General features: G+C 51.3%; 1 protein-coding gene across 1 annotated transcript in view; it reads right to left on the bottom strand.

The window, feature by feature from the left end:
* Nucleotides 1-2,517: 2,517 nt before the first annotated feature.
* BCAP31 (B cell receptor associated protein 31) overlaps nt 2,518-16,695 on the bottom strand; it is a 36,115-nt gene continuing 21,937 nt past the window's right edge. Inside the window, exons 6-8 of the mRNA XM_055003394.1 lie at nt 13,140-13,266; nt 9,191-9,291; nt 2,518-3,152 (exon numbers count right to left, since the gene is read on the bottom strand). Coding sequence (XP_054859369.1) covers nt 3,114-3,152; nt 9,191-9,291; nt 13,140-13,266 — 267 coding nt within the window. The 3' untranslated portion in view covers nt 2,518-3,113. The remainder of the gene's footprint in view (nt 3,153-9,190; nt 9,292-13,139; nt 13,267-16,695) is intronic.

Here is a 16,695-nt window from a genome sequence, read left to right as displayed (position 1 = left end):
GCAGTAGGTTAACAGAAAATATATTTCAAAAAACCGTGTTGTGCTTGTGGCATATCGCACCCGTCTGGATGACTGTAGGTGGATAGCTGTACAGCTGCCTAAGCCAGGTCTGGAGCAACCCAACAGCCCAATGACCTTTAGTACGGAACCCAAGACTGCTTTAAAGTTAATGCTCGGAGTTCCCTGCCATTGCAATCAGAAGCAAAACCACCAGGTGCTTTAGACACTGACTTCCTGAACAACATTCAGTGCAATCCTAGACAGAGCTACTGTAGTCTAAACCCATTGATTTCAATGGGCTTAGACTGGAGAAACTACTTAGGATTGCACTGATAAGTTTCCCAAGGTGAAAATGGGGATGGGATGCGCAGACACCCCCCCAGCCAAGAATTCACCCCAATATTTCACCTACTGTGACTGCACCACCTGTATGTTGCAACCTATCTGCAAAGGAAGAAGGGGGGGGGGGGTAGAGGCTGATCCAGCAATCTCCAAGAGCAGCAAGGATCTGGGGTGGGGGACAGATTTCACTGAGGGGTTAAAGACAGCTGGAGTGACTCAAGATGTTCAAGTCCTGCCTTCCTACCACCGTTTCCCCCAATTTAAATGCCATCATTGGTCAGTAGAGTGAAAGACGCACCCAAGTGAGAGAAGTCCTCTTATACTTGTGCCGATGTGGTGTGAAAATAACTAGGACAAACCAGGAAACTCATCTTGGATTCATAGGGGACAGCTTAGTAAGGACATTGACCCAGTAAACAGTGGCAGAACAAGCCAGCAAAAATAAAAAAATTAAAATGAGCTAGCTTTTAAAAAGGTCCTTGAAGGGTCTTTGAAATGCTACTAGTTGCAACAGCTAAGTGGGACCTCCATTAACTAGACACAGTGTACCCGGGAGTAGCAGCTGGAAAGGCCAGAACATTAACTCAACCTGGCTGTAGACTTCCAGAAGCATTTGGCAACACACCTGGAGCGACAAGGTGCGGACAAGCGGCTTCCGTGGGCTCTGATTTTCTCTCCCCAACCCCTGCCTTTTGCTCTGTAAGATTTCAGCTTTTCCATTCCCCCACCCTAGAGCACTGAATGAGGAAATGAAGAACCTGCGATCCACCTGGGCCAGACAAGAGAGGAAAACAAAAGGAACCCCCGCCCCACACTCCTACAGCTGTCACTGCAGTGGGAGGGGGGGCAGTTAGTTAGGGGCCACAGCAGAAGCAAAAACAGACACCACCCCACCCCACCGCCCACTCCTGCCCATACTACGAACCATTACCACGCCACCCATGATGAATTCAGAGGGAGGGGGAGCTGCTGTCTGGTTCTGCTAGGTCAGGCCAAGAGTCCTGTGGGGCTCCTGCTTATTTGTAAGGCCACAAATTTGGGATGTCTTTGAGAAATTCAGTTTACACAAACTTGCCACTGAGCACACAGGTTCTTTGTGCAGTAATAACAACATTCGATGTATATACTGCCCTTCCGGGCAACTTAATGCCCACTCAGAGCAGTTTACAAAGTGTGTCATTATCATCCCCACAACAAAACACCCTGTGAGGTGGATGGGGCTGAGAGAGCTCTGAGAGAGCTGTGACTAGCCCAAGATCACCCAGCTGGCTTCAAGCGGAGGAGTGGGGAATCAAACCCGGCTCTACAGATTAGAGTCCCGCGCTCTTAACCACTACACCAAACTGGCTCTCAGTAGGTACAGGTAGTTCCCTCTGCAAGCACCGAGTCATTACTGACCCATGGGGGACGTTGCATCACGACATTTTCTTGGCAGACTTTTTACGGGGTGGTTTGCCATTGCCTTCCCCAGTCATCTACACTTTACCCCCAGGAAACTCATTCTACCAACCTCGGAAGGATGGAAGGCTGAGTCAACCCTGAGCCGGCTACTTGAACCCGGCTTCAGCCAGGATTGAACTCAGGTTGTGAGCAGAGCTGCAGCTCACCACTCTGCACCACGAGGAGCAGGGGTGGCCCTAAATTCTTCCCCAGATATGAGACCACCACCTGTGGGCTTCCTCCTACCCACTGAGCCACTTCTTTTAATCCTTTGGGGAAAGCTGCTTCTCCTTCCCAGCCCACCCCCCATTCCCTCGGTCAAGTCTTGCTCTACCCACTGCCTCTCTTCCCTCACTCGGCCATCTTGCCTTGCGGGCAACTGCATCGCTGCTGCGGACCCCTCCCGGTCTCTCACACAGGGCCAGCTTGTTGCTGCGGACCTCAGGTGACCTCAGTCAAGCACAGCCAGAGGAAGAGTGGAGCCTGGAGTGTAACCAAGGCAAGCCCCAGGAGCTGTGCAAAGAGGACAAACAGAGACAGTGTGGCCAAGCCTGGGACAGGGGAGCTGGCGGGGGACGGTGGAGGCAGGTGGGGTGGGTGGTCCTGAGCCATGCCAGGGACAGAGCAGGGCAAGACGACGCGGGCCCCACCCCTCATTAACCCAGCACCACAGGAGGGATAAAAAGAGAACGAGGCTCTACCACTGCCCTGTTCAGTCAGAGACCACAATGCCAGTTTTGTTACAGAGATTTAATGAGCCGCTTTGTACAAACACCTTGTCCTTTATACTTAAAAAAAATTAGAGGGTGTAGACATACAAAGCTGATCTTTCCTCACACCCAACAGGCACATGTAAGCACACTGCAGCGTGCCCCTTCATGCTCTCGTAAGCTTTGGACAGAGCAGAGCACAGTCTGAAGTTTGGGGGAAGCTGAGAGAGGAGAAACTGCTGGGGGGGGGAGAGCACATGCGAGAACAGCCAGACAACCCTCACTTCCAGCAGTCCAGCCCCTCCTGCCTCACCCCAAAGGATGGTTTTTCCTTCCCCCACAACAAATATGAGAAAAAAAAGAAATTCCTGGACGCAGGATCAAGCCCCAGCTCCATGCTGGTAAACTCGCAGCTAGTCTTGGAAAGAAAAAGAAACACAGGGGCTCGAACCATCCGCTCAAAAGCTAGCGTGCTTGGGGGGGGGGGGAATGAGGAATGAGCTCCCACACCCTAACCAGTGTCCAGAATGAGGGGGCGCAAGTAGATCCCCACACCTGGGGGGGAAACGTACAGCAACCAGCAAACAGGAAGACAGCTAGCCAGGACCACAGAAATGGGGATCACTCCTCCTTTTTGTCCTTCGGGCCATCGCACATTGCCTGCCAGAAACAAATGCAAAATACAGAATTAAAAAACTGTTGAGGCCTTCGAGCCAGACAAGACGTTCTCCCAAGGGTTTACGGCAGGTGTACATGACCCCATTTTGGATTGGGGGGGAAGGGGTGACCCAGGAAATGGATTAGCTTCTGTTCTGGATGGGGTTACATTCCTCCTAGAGGAGCAGGTTCATAGTTAGGGGTTACTCCTGGACTCGGGCCTCTCGTTGGATCAATAGGTGGCAGCAGCTGCCAGGGAGCCTTTCACTAGTTTCAGCTAATGACCAGCTGCGGCCCTTCCTGGACAGGAAAGAGCTTGCCACTGTAGCCTACAGTAACATCTAGATTACTGCAATGCACTCTATGTGGGGCTGCCCTTGAAGACTGTCCAGAAGCTACAGCTAGTACAGCATGATGTGGCCAGAATGCTGACTGGAGCGGGTCACAGGGACCATATTTATTTGCATTGAATCCCAATTTGCTTCCAGGCCCAATTCAAGTGGCTACTGACCTTTAAAGCCCCATATGGCAGCACCAGGACACCTTGAGGACGGTCTTCTCGCATATGAACCTACCTGACAACTCTGTTCATCTTCAGAAGCCCCTGCCATATGAGGCTAGACAGGCAGCAACCTGAGACAGGGCCTTCTTAGTCATGGCACCAAAACTTTGAAACTCCCTCCCCAGGGAGATGAATCTCCCCACCCCGCTATTACAGTCTTCCGCCAGCAGGTGAAGACTTTATAATTTTGCCTGGCATTCCCCCAATAACTGTTACTGGCCCACCTCGCTGTTCTTTGTCTTGTATGTTTTTACTGAATTGCTTTTATACTTTTTTTTTAAATCAAGTTTCTCAATGTTTTAATGTTCACCACCTTGGAGACCTTATTTGAACAGAAAGGCAGCATGCAACGGTTTTAAAATAAATAAATAAACCACTGGAAATCTTATTTAAGCACCTGGCCGTTTGGGATCGTAATGTGCAGAAAGCTGAATTTGACACCTACTGCCACTCCCTCCCGGAAGCTGAGGGAGAGGGAGAGGGAGAGGGAGAGGGAGAGGAGAGAGAGGGAGAGGAGAGAGAGAGAGAGAGCACACCCTGCTGCTTTACAGAACTCCTGGGACAGCAGAGCAAAGGTGCCAGCGTCCAGATACACAGGGAGAATGCCACCCAAGACAAGCCCGTCTGAGTCATTGCTGGCAGACAACGGGCCAGTCACAAGACTCTGCAAATTCAAACACAACAGACTGACTCCCTGCTGGCCCGTGACGCAAGATCCCCATTCAGTCCCACTGTCCTTTGTCTTTTGCAAGGTCGGAGTGGCTTTTTCTTAGGCACACTGCACAAGCGAGACACACTGGGCTGCCTTCTGCCATACACTAGCTGACCACTTTTACAAGTCACACACTGGTACACAAAAGCAGTTTGTCCGCACCTTGTACCTCCATGGCAGGTTCTTGCCGGTTAAAATGTTAATGGTGTGTGTGTGTGTGTGCTAGTGACAATTCTGAAGAGAGTCTCAGGAGGTGGCTGGTCTGGTCTGCAGCAGAATGTGTGTCCAGGGGCACCTTAGAGACCCACAAGTAATCTTGTTGATCCTTATGGTGCCACTGAACTCAAATCCTACAATTCTAAAGGTGTGCGCATTGGCACAGAATTGAGACACGTGAGAATGTCTGCTTCCACGTTACAAATGAAGCTCTGTGGACCTTATGCTTTCCACGAAGAGGGGGCAGTGCTGGCAAGATCTCTGGTGGTTGAATACATTTCCCAGTGGTTGGGTGGGGTTTGGATATCCTGCTCAGCTCTGTGCACCTGACTCCTGACTAACAAAACCTGAATTATGCCAACTACAAATCTGATCAAACGGCAAAAATTCTACCACCACAAAGTATATGCTGCCCTGGTAATAACACCACTGAGCTCTTACGGCACCAAGATCTACAACAGAAACTTGCCAGCAATTTTTAGAGACCGAGAGTAACCATGCTAGCCCGATCTCACTACATCTCAGAAGTCAAGCAGGGTTGGAACTGATTAGTACTTGGATGGGAGAAGGAAGTCTAGGGCTGCTGTGCAGAGGCAGGCATTGGCAAACAACCTCTGAACGCCTTTTGACTTGGATCCAGAGGAGTCAGCCGTGTTAGTCTGTAGTAGCAAAACAGAGAAGAGTCCAGCAGCACCTTTAAGACTAACCAACTTTACTGTAGCATAAGTTTTCAAGAATCACAGTTCTCTTTGTCAGATGCATCTGATGAAGAGAGCTGTGGTTCTCGAAAGCTTATGCTACAGTAAAGTTGGTTAGTCTTAAAGGTGCTACTGGACCCTTTTGACTTGGAATCTCTAGGTGGTCGCCGTGAGTCAGCTGCAATGTGATGGTAAAAAAAGGAGTCCTGGTTCATTGTGGGGCTGCAGTGTATGGGGATTTAACAGGCCCCCAGTGCTTCTAGTCCTGGAAAGAAAATACTTGACTTCCCATCCTGCTTTGACCATCAAAAATACTTTGCCCAGTCTTTCCAGTGACAGTCAGGCTGTGCTGCTGGAGAGGACCAAGCTGCAGCCCGAGAAGAAACAGTCACCACTCACAGGCACCTCCAGGCACAGAAAAAACAAGCGTCCACCACACTGCCACATCCCTTGGGACTTCTGGGGTTGGTCCAACCACCCTCTAAAAGTGTCTTCTTTAGGGTTAATGGACCTTCCCCCAACTTAAGTGGCTCTTCCTTTAAAGGAAAGGTGAGGCCAAAAGGAAAAGTGAGTCTTAAGTATTTTAATAAATGAGTATATAAATTTTGCTCAATGAGGCGAGAGGATCGAGGTCAGTTCCACACCATTGTTTCCAGTTCAATATCCACCATACTCATATCAGCTGCAGGTTGAAAGTGCAAGTAGGTATTTAATAGTACTTTTTGTGTGGAGAAAGTTGTGTTGAAGGAGAACGCACACACCAGATGACCAGTGGCTTGATTTGTACAGGAACAAGCGCTGCCCCTGCAGCTGTTCCTGACCCCCTGCTGCTCTGCCAAATGTTTTAGCGAGGAACTCCGTAGTCCCAGGGAAGGAGGGTGGCTCCTTTACACCAAGGCTCGTCCATACCAGACAGAGGGGCAGAAGGACAACCAAGCTTTCATGGCAATGTTTCCCATGCAAATTCCCTGGAGTGGCAAGGGGGGGGGGGGGTTACTCTTCAGGAGGACCCTCAAGGCTTGCTTGTTTGCTAGAGCGGTGTGAATGGCAACTGGGAGGGGGGAGGACTGGGGGGGTTGTTACTTTATTTGTGTTTTAACTGGAAATGTTTTTTTAATTACTATTGTAAGCTGCTTTGAACCACATGGAAAGGTGGGGTATAAATGTTTTAATACCAAAGCTGCAGACCGGACATGGGAGTTTCCTGAAATAGCCTGGAGTATGGAAGGGAGATTGCCTGGACCTGTGCCAAGGAGACTGCACAGGCTCAGGCCCCCAACGCTCCAAGCCGTGGGACCAACAGCAGATAGGGTGGATTGCTACATTTCGGGCACGCAGGCGCTGCTGCTGACCCCCCCCCCCCCACAAAAACATACAGAACAGAATCCTCGGGAGTCGTTTGCAGCAACGCCCACCTCTGCATGGCTGGCCTCCCACTACCTTAACAGGAGCTGCAGCGTGGTAGCCTAAGAACATGCAGCTGCCACCTGGCCACACAAAGAGCGGAGAGCATGTGCCATATTCTTGCCAAGCGAGGCCAGGCTCAGATCCTCTTGCTACAGATGCCCAGGGAAGCTTTGCTGCACTTGTTTCTAAAGAGGAGGGGGGCCCAGTTCCTCCACAGTGCCCCTGGAGCATGCGGTCCGTGCACAGATCCTATTTTTAGGCCAACAGCGAGGCAAAATGGCATTCAGTCCCAGCAGCCAGGCCAGACTGGCTGTGGGGCAACGGGAGGGCGGGGAGGAAAGGAGCAGGTGGCCGCAGGAGGTAAGCCAAGACGCAACTCAGGATGGGCCTGCCGGTGGGTTGCGGGGAGGGGGAAGAAGGAACGCCCCCACCCAAGGAACCAGCCTAACCCAGAAGCAACTCTTTAAATCTTGGGTATTTCAATCTTATTAGACGCGTGGTGTCTCGGTTGTGTTTTAAAAAAATTGCCTCTTCCCAAGCACGGAAAGAAAAAACGCAACTCCCCCTGCCCCAGGATCAGACACTCAGAAGCACCGCCAGGGCTCGCCAAGCCCTGCATGCCACCGACCAATCACCCAGCTCCCATCCAGTTGGAATCAGCTGGCAAAGCCCTCCTCTGCTCCCCTAGAAACCACCAGACACTCAGGCAGGAGGAGAAAATAGAGCTCAGGCAGCCCCCAAGAGGCAAAAGGGAAGGTTCTTGAAACACAAATCAAGTGCGACAGAGTGACTCCGAGGGCCTCGTACCCGCTCACGCTCACATGCCAAAGATGGCAGGGTGGGGTCTCTTAGGCCCGGAAGGCACCGGGACTCACACAGACCAATCCAACTGCCTTGAAGCCAAAAAAAGATTTTAGGAGGCTCTTCCAAGAAGTCTCACTTCTGATGACTAGAAAGGTACTTATTTAGACCTTGGATCTGCCGCCTCGTCTCCTCAGACTCAAGGCAGCAAACGATGCAACACCAGGTCGCGAGGGCACAAAAACGTTGCGAAATTACACCACCCTGTTTCCAATGTGCATTTACCAGTGTTTGAAACCAAGGCGCACTTAGCCTCAGTATCTCCGCCCCCCATGCCCCCCCCACAGTAACCATGGCGTGTTTTGTTGTCTCCTCAATCCCAGAACAACTGTGAGGGGCCTTGTGCCTGCCGCTGCTCAGGTTGCCCAGGTCAGGCACTCCCTCGTTGAGGCTCCGCCCACCTCACTCACCTTGATCAGTTCCTCCTGAGGCAGTGTCTTGTGACTAGCTTACGTGCAGGCCTAGGCGTGCAGGGAGAGTTGCCAAGAAGGATTCCCGGCCCTGCCTGGCTCCTCCTCCTCACTAGGACCCAGCAAAGAGGGCTAAGATGGGGAGGAGCTGGCCAGCAAGGCGGGCTGTCTCTTTCAGACACTGTTGGGGCCAAAACACTGCCCAGCAACCCACATCAGTCTATTTTTAAACACGTGGGGCGTACCCAGGGCTTTTTTTCAGCCAGAACGCGGTGGAACGGAGTTCCGGAACCATTTGAAAATGGTCACATGGCTGGTGGCCCCGCCCCCTGATCTCCAGGCAGAGGGGAGTTGAGATTGCCCTCGGCGCCACTGGCGCGGAGGGCCATCTCAACTCCCCTCTGTCTGGAGATCAGGGGGCGGGGCCACCAGCCATGTGACCATTTTCTCCGAGGGCAACCCACTGAGTTCCACCACCTCTTTTCCCAAGAAAAAAAAGCCCTGGGTGTGCCACTTAAAAGGCCTGTTGGGCAAGTGTGCACAGACTGCGGGAGGGGTCTGAAATGGAGGAGCAGCCCCTTAACAGCTACAGCTGGGTCTGCACCTATGCTTCCATGAATGCCCTCCGCCTTTCCTTTAAAAATTTCTCGGGCAGCAACAGCAAGGATTCCGGTAGGAGGCAGCCGTCAAAATGACTTCCAGGTTTTCAGCTACTAAACAAGAGCCCAGAAGCCCAGACTGCAACACATCCCACACCTCCAGTGAACAAACGGCAGTTGAGAAGGGGGCTTTGCTAGAGGGACAAGATGGTTCTCAGATGGGAGGGAGATCTTGCGAGCTCTGTGAGCAAGGGGACTGCTCCACCCCAGGACCGACCCTCACACAACTCAAGACAGCCCAACCACCCAGGCAGTTGCCATCAAGAGGGTCTGTGGTTCTCAGCTGCTCGGCTGCCACTCTGGACTGGCCCCATCCAGCCCCAAGTGAGACTGCCCAGGTAGATCCACAAGGCCCCTTCCGAGGCCTCAAAGGACTCCAAGCGGTTGCTCTGCAGAGGAGCAAAGCCCATCGGCATGAGGCAGCCGTTTGTGTGCAGGTGTGCCAGCCAGGCCCTGCTGGACAGATTCCTGACACAACTCAGATATTTGCCCCACTCCCCACACACTCTCCCGCACCTGGAGCTTGGAGTGTTCGTCCAGCAGCCGGTCATACTCTTTGGTCAGTCCTTCAGCCTGCTTGCGCATCGCCAGTGCCTCACTCTCGGCCTTATCCAAGGCTGGGGAGGAAGAAGACACGCATCAGAACCCTCTCCACGCTCCCAAGCAAGAACCGGCTCTCCCGTTTCCTCTAACCTAGCTAGGAGAACTCTTCAGAGGGGTCCATATGGAGTACTGGGAGGGAAGGCAGCCTGGTATAGCCCCATCTTGTAAGATCTTGAAAACAGAGCCGAGGAGAGCCTTCTCTCGAGGCCCTTCCACTAACCCTTCCCAGTGTTCCTAGAAGGACACCATTTGTGCAAGCAAGCGATTTCATCTACACTCACTTTGTATCCAGTAAACTGGTTAGACAAAAGCATCCCTGCTGCTGGGTAGGGATCCATATAAGTGATCACAAAACATTGGGTTTTGGAGTGGTTTTTACATCAGCAACTGGTCACTGAATTTCCCCAGATGCTGCAGGATTTGTGCTTGAGGGTCTGCCGTTTGGAGCTACACTCAAGGACTGTCTAGACCTCTGATCACAGTGTAAGTACTGATATTACCCTGCCAGAAACAGCTGAGCAGAATGTCTATCACAGAAGGGAAACAGGAGTTAGGCAAACCTTTTAAACACGCTGTTGTGCTCACAGCGGTTTTTTGAAAAATGGTAAAAGTGACTTTTCCGTATTTTAGATGCGTATTTGGAATATTGGGGAGGGGGTAATTTAACTCACAATAGTGATAGTACATATGGGGGCCAAAGGGTTATAGTTAAATCAGGACACACCCATGCAATGTTAGTGACAGACAAAGCTGGACTTTGTCTAGGACGATCTGCAAATTCCCTGCCGCTCACTCGGTGACCCGGGACAAGTGTTTCTGCCAAGCCCTGTCAGCAACTTCTCTGCAGGTAAAAGCATGAAAAAACGAGAACCGCCATATATTCGGCAACCAGCTTCCTGGAAGGAGGGTGGGGGAGCAATGCAATAAAACCCTCGACTTGGATGGCCCAGGCCTGCAGTCTTGCCTGTCCATCAGGACGGAAATAGATCCCTTCTAACAGCTCAACATTCCACACTCCCCCCTTTAACTAGCAGCTCTCTCCTGGAACCTCAGCAGAATTCTCAGAGACTCTTTAGATTTTACACAGTGACTGACCAGCCAGGCAAGACTGTCCTCTGGCCACTGTAAAACATTACAACTCACTCGCAGCCCTGGCCATTGTCAATTGCTGGCCTGAAGGGATTGGGGCCTCTGTGGGGAGGCACGCCACATCACCTTCCCTCCCTGAACCTTCCTAGAGGCAGCCAAGAGGCTTTTAAAAACTTAGAACTTCACTGATATCCTGCCTCTCTCCTCAATAGGGACCCAAAGTATTTTACATCATTCTCCTCTCTTCCATTTTATCCTCACAACCACCCTGTGAGGTAGGTTGGGTTGAGAGTGTGTGACTGGCCCAAGGCTATCCAGCAAGCTTCCATAGCAGAATGGGGATTCGAACCTGGGTCTCCCAGATCTTAGTCCAACGCTCTAACCACTACACCACATTGGCTTAAGCCAATGTATCAAGTTGTCACTTTCCCTAGATCTACGTACCCTAGTCTTCTATGCAGATTTATTGGGGGGGGGGGAGATTTGCTGGACCAGAATGAGATTTGAACTAGAAGATTTCCTAGCTTCCAGTTTGCACTCCACGAGCCACCATTGTTCCTCCAGCATTACTATCTTGCTACTCAAGAGGTACGATGGCAAAGATGACTGCCTGGCCCCGTAATCACTGCAGTCGCACGCCAGTTGTCCTGCATCCAACACAAGGGTGAAAAGATCTTTTTTTTTTTTTAACAAGGCTGTGTCGGGAGAACTCTCTAGCTCTTGAGATTTTATTTTAAAATGTTGACAGTTCACACACTTCCACCTGGGCAGTTAAACCACGGAAGGAAATTGTGAATTTAAATTAAGTAGTACAAGCCTTTCTGAAACAGCCCAGCCACGCTTAGCAACTTCTTTACCATGCTTCTCTTTCCATTCCTACTCGTGTCCAAAGAAGGGAGCTCTGGCACTCAAAAGCCTATACTCGGAACATCTTGTTGGTCTCTAAAGTGCCACTGGACTCAAATCTGCCGTCCTCTGCCATACGTGACATGCGCTGCAGGGGCAGCAAGAGAGGGAAGCCCTCTACTCACATCACCTACAGCTGGGTGGGGGATATACTGGACAGAGGGAGGTCGATCCATCCAGGCAGAGCTGGCTGGCTTCGGTTAATGCTGAACTTCTCCCGCCACTGCACACCGCCCCCCCATAGCATTTCCAAATCCCCCCCCCGAACCACCAGAAGACCTGCATCAAACTGGAAAATGCAGTTTGCAGAGGCCATGATCGGAGGAGGCCTATCTGGCCACTGAGCTATGTGAACGTGGAGCACGGAATGGAAGAGTAACGCTGGAGCCGCGACATGAGCCCCACGAGTAGAGAAGGTCAGGAGGGCAGCCTGCCACCCAACCCGGCGCAGGATTCCTCTAGGGCTGACGTCAGCCTCTCTGGCTCGCCAGCTCTGGAACTGAGACCCACAGAAGCTGCTCAGACTGGTTGAGACCGCCGCCGAGAGCAGCCACTCGCTTTTTTGGTGTGTGTTATTTTAAAGACACCAAGACGAGGAGTGGGGAGAAAGAAAATGTAACTGGAGCTTCCCCAAAGCAGCGCTCCGTATCCCTGACCCCACTCCGGGCGCTTGACAGCAGCTGACGCTTCCAGCTACCTACTGGGAACAAGCGACGCTCTCCGCAGGAAGGCAGTAGCTGGAGTCCAAGACAAAGCTGCGCCCGGCCCGAGCGGATGAAGCCTGGCAGGCGCGTGTTCGCTCTCGTTTGCAGCCTGACCCTGGAGGGCCCACCCATATGAGCCAAGTATGTGGGGCCGCAGAACATTACAAGCAAAAGAGGCACAGGGAGATCCATTTCCTCAAGACTGTAAAATCGGGGGAGGCAAAGGGAACGTGGGCTGGATCAGGGAACACGGGGCCGTCTCCTGCTCTGAGCTTGAACGGCTCCTGTTAATGCTCACATGCACGAGAGCGCCATCCAACGGTAACTTCAGAGCTCAAGGCAGCCTTCTACTCCACCACACCCAACCTCTGCAGCCTGCAGCTGCCCCTCACCTTGACTCTACCTAGCACATTTTTTACCCTGCCCATCCTCCAAGGATCTCGGGGTGGCAATTCATGGTTGCACCCCCTTTCCTATTTTACTCTGCCAACTGCCCTGTGAGGTTGGAAAGGATGAGAGCAGCAAGCTGGCCCGCAGGTCACCTAGCAAGCTTCCTGGTCGAGTGGGGATTCCAACCCTGGCCTCCCAGATCCTAGTCTGACACTCTCACCACCAACCCTATAACCCCCCCCCCAACCCCCGGCTCTCAACAGCCGCACAGCCTCTGGCAGTGTGTGTGTGTGTGTGTATAAAAACCCGAAGAGCATTCTCTGGGTGGTCTTATCTCAGCCCCTTTAAGAACCAGGCCTTCTAATTCAGAAGCTGCATATTTTTGGCTCTGTTATTTCTTGTTTCATGTGGCGAGGGACGCCAACCTCGTGATTATGGAGAAATCAAAGTGTTTCAAAACCAGACACGTCAAATCTGGCCCATCTATTCCCCAAAACTGGAGCCAAACGGATTATTTTAAGCAAAAAGGCAAAGGCATTTCAAGATGGCACAGCAGGAAGGCACATGGACCTAAGAGCATTAACAGACATTGTCAGCTCCCTTCCATTCACTGCCAGACATTATGCACGTTGGGGTGGGTGGAGAAGAAAACGGAAAGGGAATCGGTTTCCTTCTCATGCAAGCTGCAAAACTGGAAGATGGTGGTTACCTCCTGGCTAGGCACAGTTTCAGTATTAAGCCTCCAAGAAACAGCCCTCCCTCCCAAGCCTCACCTTTCTTTGTGGAAGTCAGTTCATCCTTCAGCTTCTTGACTTCGGCCTCCAGTGCTCTGTTCTCCTCTTGAGTCACAGCACCTTTGGTGTCCAGATCGCCAACCTCAATTCCTGCCAGCTTCAACTCCTGGGTTTTTTTTTAAACCAAAAAAAGAAGGGGGAGCGTATTAGGGAATAAAAGAGTTGGGGCCCTGTAGGGTTAGGTCCTCATAACCCAAAGCATCCCAGTCTCTCATAAAGCTCTGAAAACCTGATGGACTGAAGTCTTCTCCGTCTTTTAAGGTGTTACAATACGCCATTTATTTTTGTCACAACTGATTTAACATGGCTGCCCTTGGGAATTTTGGCTGGAAGACTGATGATTCCTATAATCTCAGTCACTTGGTTCCAGAAAGGCCTAGCAGACACAGACACAGACACAGACACACACACACACACACACACACACACGACTTTCCCCGCAAGCCACTTGGGCCATCTTCCTGCTCCAACTTATTCTGCACATTTATGACAGCCCATCTCTGGATCCTTGACTCAGCTAAAGTGGAAAAATAATAATAACAACAACATTCGATTTATATACCGCCCTTCAGGATGACTCAACACCCACCCAGAGCAGTTTACAAAGGATGCCATTATTATCCCCACAACAAAACACCCTGTGAGGTGGGTGGGGCTGATAGAGCTGTGACTAGCCCAAGGTCCCCCAGCTGGCTTCAAGTGGAGGAGTGGGGAATCAAACCCGGCTCTCCAGATTAGAGGCCTGCACTCCTAACCGCTACACCAAAATGTGCCAGAGAAGAAGCCAGAGGCCCACGAAGCAGTTCTGAGAAGAGAATTTAGTTATTTATAGATCCAGAAGAGTTAGCCGTGTTAGTCTGTAATCGCAAAATAGTAAAGAGTCCAGTAGCACCTTTAAGACTAACCAACTTTATGCTACAATAAAGTTGGTTCGTCTTAAAGGTGATTTATTTATGTAATTTACAGTCCACCTTTCTCACTGAGACCCAAGATGGACTACACAGTGGAAGTCAGAATGGTCAATATACAGGATACTCAACAATCAATACGATAGGCTACGGGACGCAGAAATTTGAAAACAAGCATAATTCCAAATACAGAGATGAAAATCAAAAGTAATTAGTAATTAGTAATTAGTAATTAGTAATTTGACATGACATTAAATGATGCAGAAACTACACAGCAAGAGCGTGTTTACATCCTCAGACGGCACTCAGTAGTCTCTCTGCTCTGTTTCCCTACAGCACAGCTCTACCTGCCTGAGTAAAAAAGCCCTCCTGAATAATTCAGTTTTGCATTGTTTGCAAAAGGCCAGGAGAGCGGGGGCTTTCCTGAGCTCTTCAGGCAGGCCGTTCCAGAAGGTGGGGGCCACCACAGGGAATGTGCTTGTGTGGGCAGCTGCTGATTCTGCCCAGCTGCAGGGTGGTATCTGCAGAAGGCCCTGTTCAGACGAGCAAAGCAGTGGCGGAGCATAAGGGGAGAGGCGGCCCAGTAAAGGCTCTGCATGTGACAGCCAGAACCTGAAACTGAGCCTGGTAACTGATGGGCAGTGAATGGAGAATCTGCAGAATGCAAGTAACATGCGTGCCTACTTCCTGGTAATAACTGAGCGGCAGCATTTTGCACCAGCTTGAGTCTCCGAGTCGACTCTGAAGGGAGATGGACGTAGAGTGCATTACAGTAGTCTCCATGTCACCATGGCATGAAGAGGGGGCCAGATCAGCCCTGTCAAGGTAGGGAAACGTCTCCCCCCTCCCCCTCCCCCCCTCTCTCTCACACACACACACACCATCAGACAATAAAGTTTACTTTAAAACAGCTAGACCATGATGGGTGCCCACAGGCCTGCTGCTATGCCACTCTCGCCAATTACAGCTGCGTCCACACATCACTGGATATCCCAGCTCTGAAGTTTCTTGCAGGCAAAACCTTTTTTAATATGCATAATCCTACATGACACAAGTCTTCAAAGAGCTTCATGCACGTTATCTTAGCAATCCGGACAGCAACTCTGTCCAGTCAGTATGACTGGGGGCGGGGGGGGGCAGTTGGCGTTTTTGAGACCACCCAAGGAGCTTACAGCATTCTATCTCAAAGACTCCCGGGAGATGAATTTTACACAAGAAATTTGTCCCAAAGACTTACCCATCTACATCTACATTTTAGAAGCCATCCCCGCCCCCCCACACACACCCCAGGAGAAGTGCAACTGTACCACTTTCCTAATTATTTTGAAAAGACCCAATCTGTGCCAACTATATCCTCCACCACTATAATTCCCATGCGGTTCATGTGCTCTGCTCAGGCTTAAGACCTTTGGGCTAACTCCGGTTTGCTGTCACGTCTGAATGCAGGCATCCTAACTGAGGTTTGTTTCTTTCTGAAGTTACACCTTATCCAGAATCCTGGGTACTGGGAAAGAAGCTAACTTCAGTTTGGGGAGCCCCCTCCCCCTTTTTTTTCACTTCCTTCATTTATACCCTACCTTTCTCCCCATTGGAGACCCAAAGCAGCTCCATCACTGTATCCTCACAACAACCCTGTGAAGTAGGCTAGCGGTGTGTGACTGGCACGAGGACACCCAGTGGGCTCCTGAGGCAGAGCAGGGAGCTGAACGTGGCTCTCTCAGATCCTAGTCTGACACTGTAACCACCTCAGCAAACCAGCCTTGGCTGAAGAGGCCCGGATCCCATCTCTGCGCAAGGGCAGGCAGTGTGCAAGCCCTCCCGTTGTACCCATCACGAGTGAAGAGTTCCTAACATCAGATCTAGTTCTAATGACCCACAGACAGACTTCCAGGCAAGCCGAGGTTTGGCGCTTCTTTGCACCCCCAAGCACCCATTCCACAATGCCTCCAACAGGGCCAGCCATGAAAAGATGGGCACAAGAGGCGCAAGGCTATGGCCAATGAGAACCTGAAGGCAGCCAAAATTCGGGGTGGGGTGGAGTCAAATTTAGGATCCCTCAAGGGGAACTAGGGAACAAAAGCCGTCCTCTTGCAATGCTATTTCCCAGAATGCCTTGCATCCGAGACCTCCGAAGCAGAAACAAAATGGGAGCTTCGGCCACAGGTGATGCAGCCCCACAGGACAGCCTGGCAGAGGCCACAGCTAGTTGGAAGCGCCTTTTGCAGTGCCTTAGTCAGCCCAGCCCTGGATGGCAAGGGAAGCCCGGCAGCAGCAACCACACGCTCCCTCTCTACGCCCCGTTAGTTTGGAGAACTGACAAAGCCAACTTCCTTCTCTGTTCCCAGACCCTGGAAGGAGCGGTAGGGGATCATTTTCTCTTTGCACAGCCTCCCTCTGTCTGCCCCTCATGCTCCAGTCTTAGCATCAGCCTCTGGCAGAAGAACAGAGCTTTGGGTAGCCCAAAGATGTGGCCCGTGGGAGGTGGGTGGATTGTCAACCTCTGCAAGAGAGAAACTACAGCTCGATTCTAAGGCAAGTGGGAAAACGAGGAGCCTGCAGAGCAAGGGGACTCCAAAAGACCCAAGGCTGGCAAATCACTAGTAGCAAACATATTCCTAAAAGGTGTG

The sequence above is a fragment of the Eublepharis macularius genome, chromosome 19, assembly GCF_028583425.1.
Source record: "Eublepharis macularius isolate TG4126 chromosome 19, MPM_Emac_v1.0, whole genome shotgun sequence".
Classification (NCBI taxonomy): Eukaryota; Metazoa; Chordata; class Lepidosauria; order Squamata; family Eublepharidae; genus Eublepharis; species Eublepharis macularius.
This window is presented reverse-complemented; position numbering and strand designations above follow the sequence as displayed.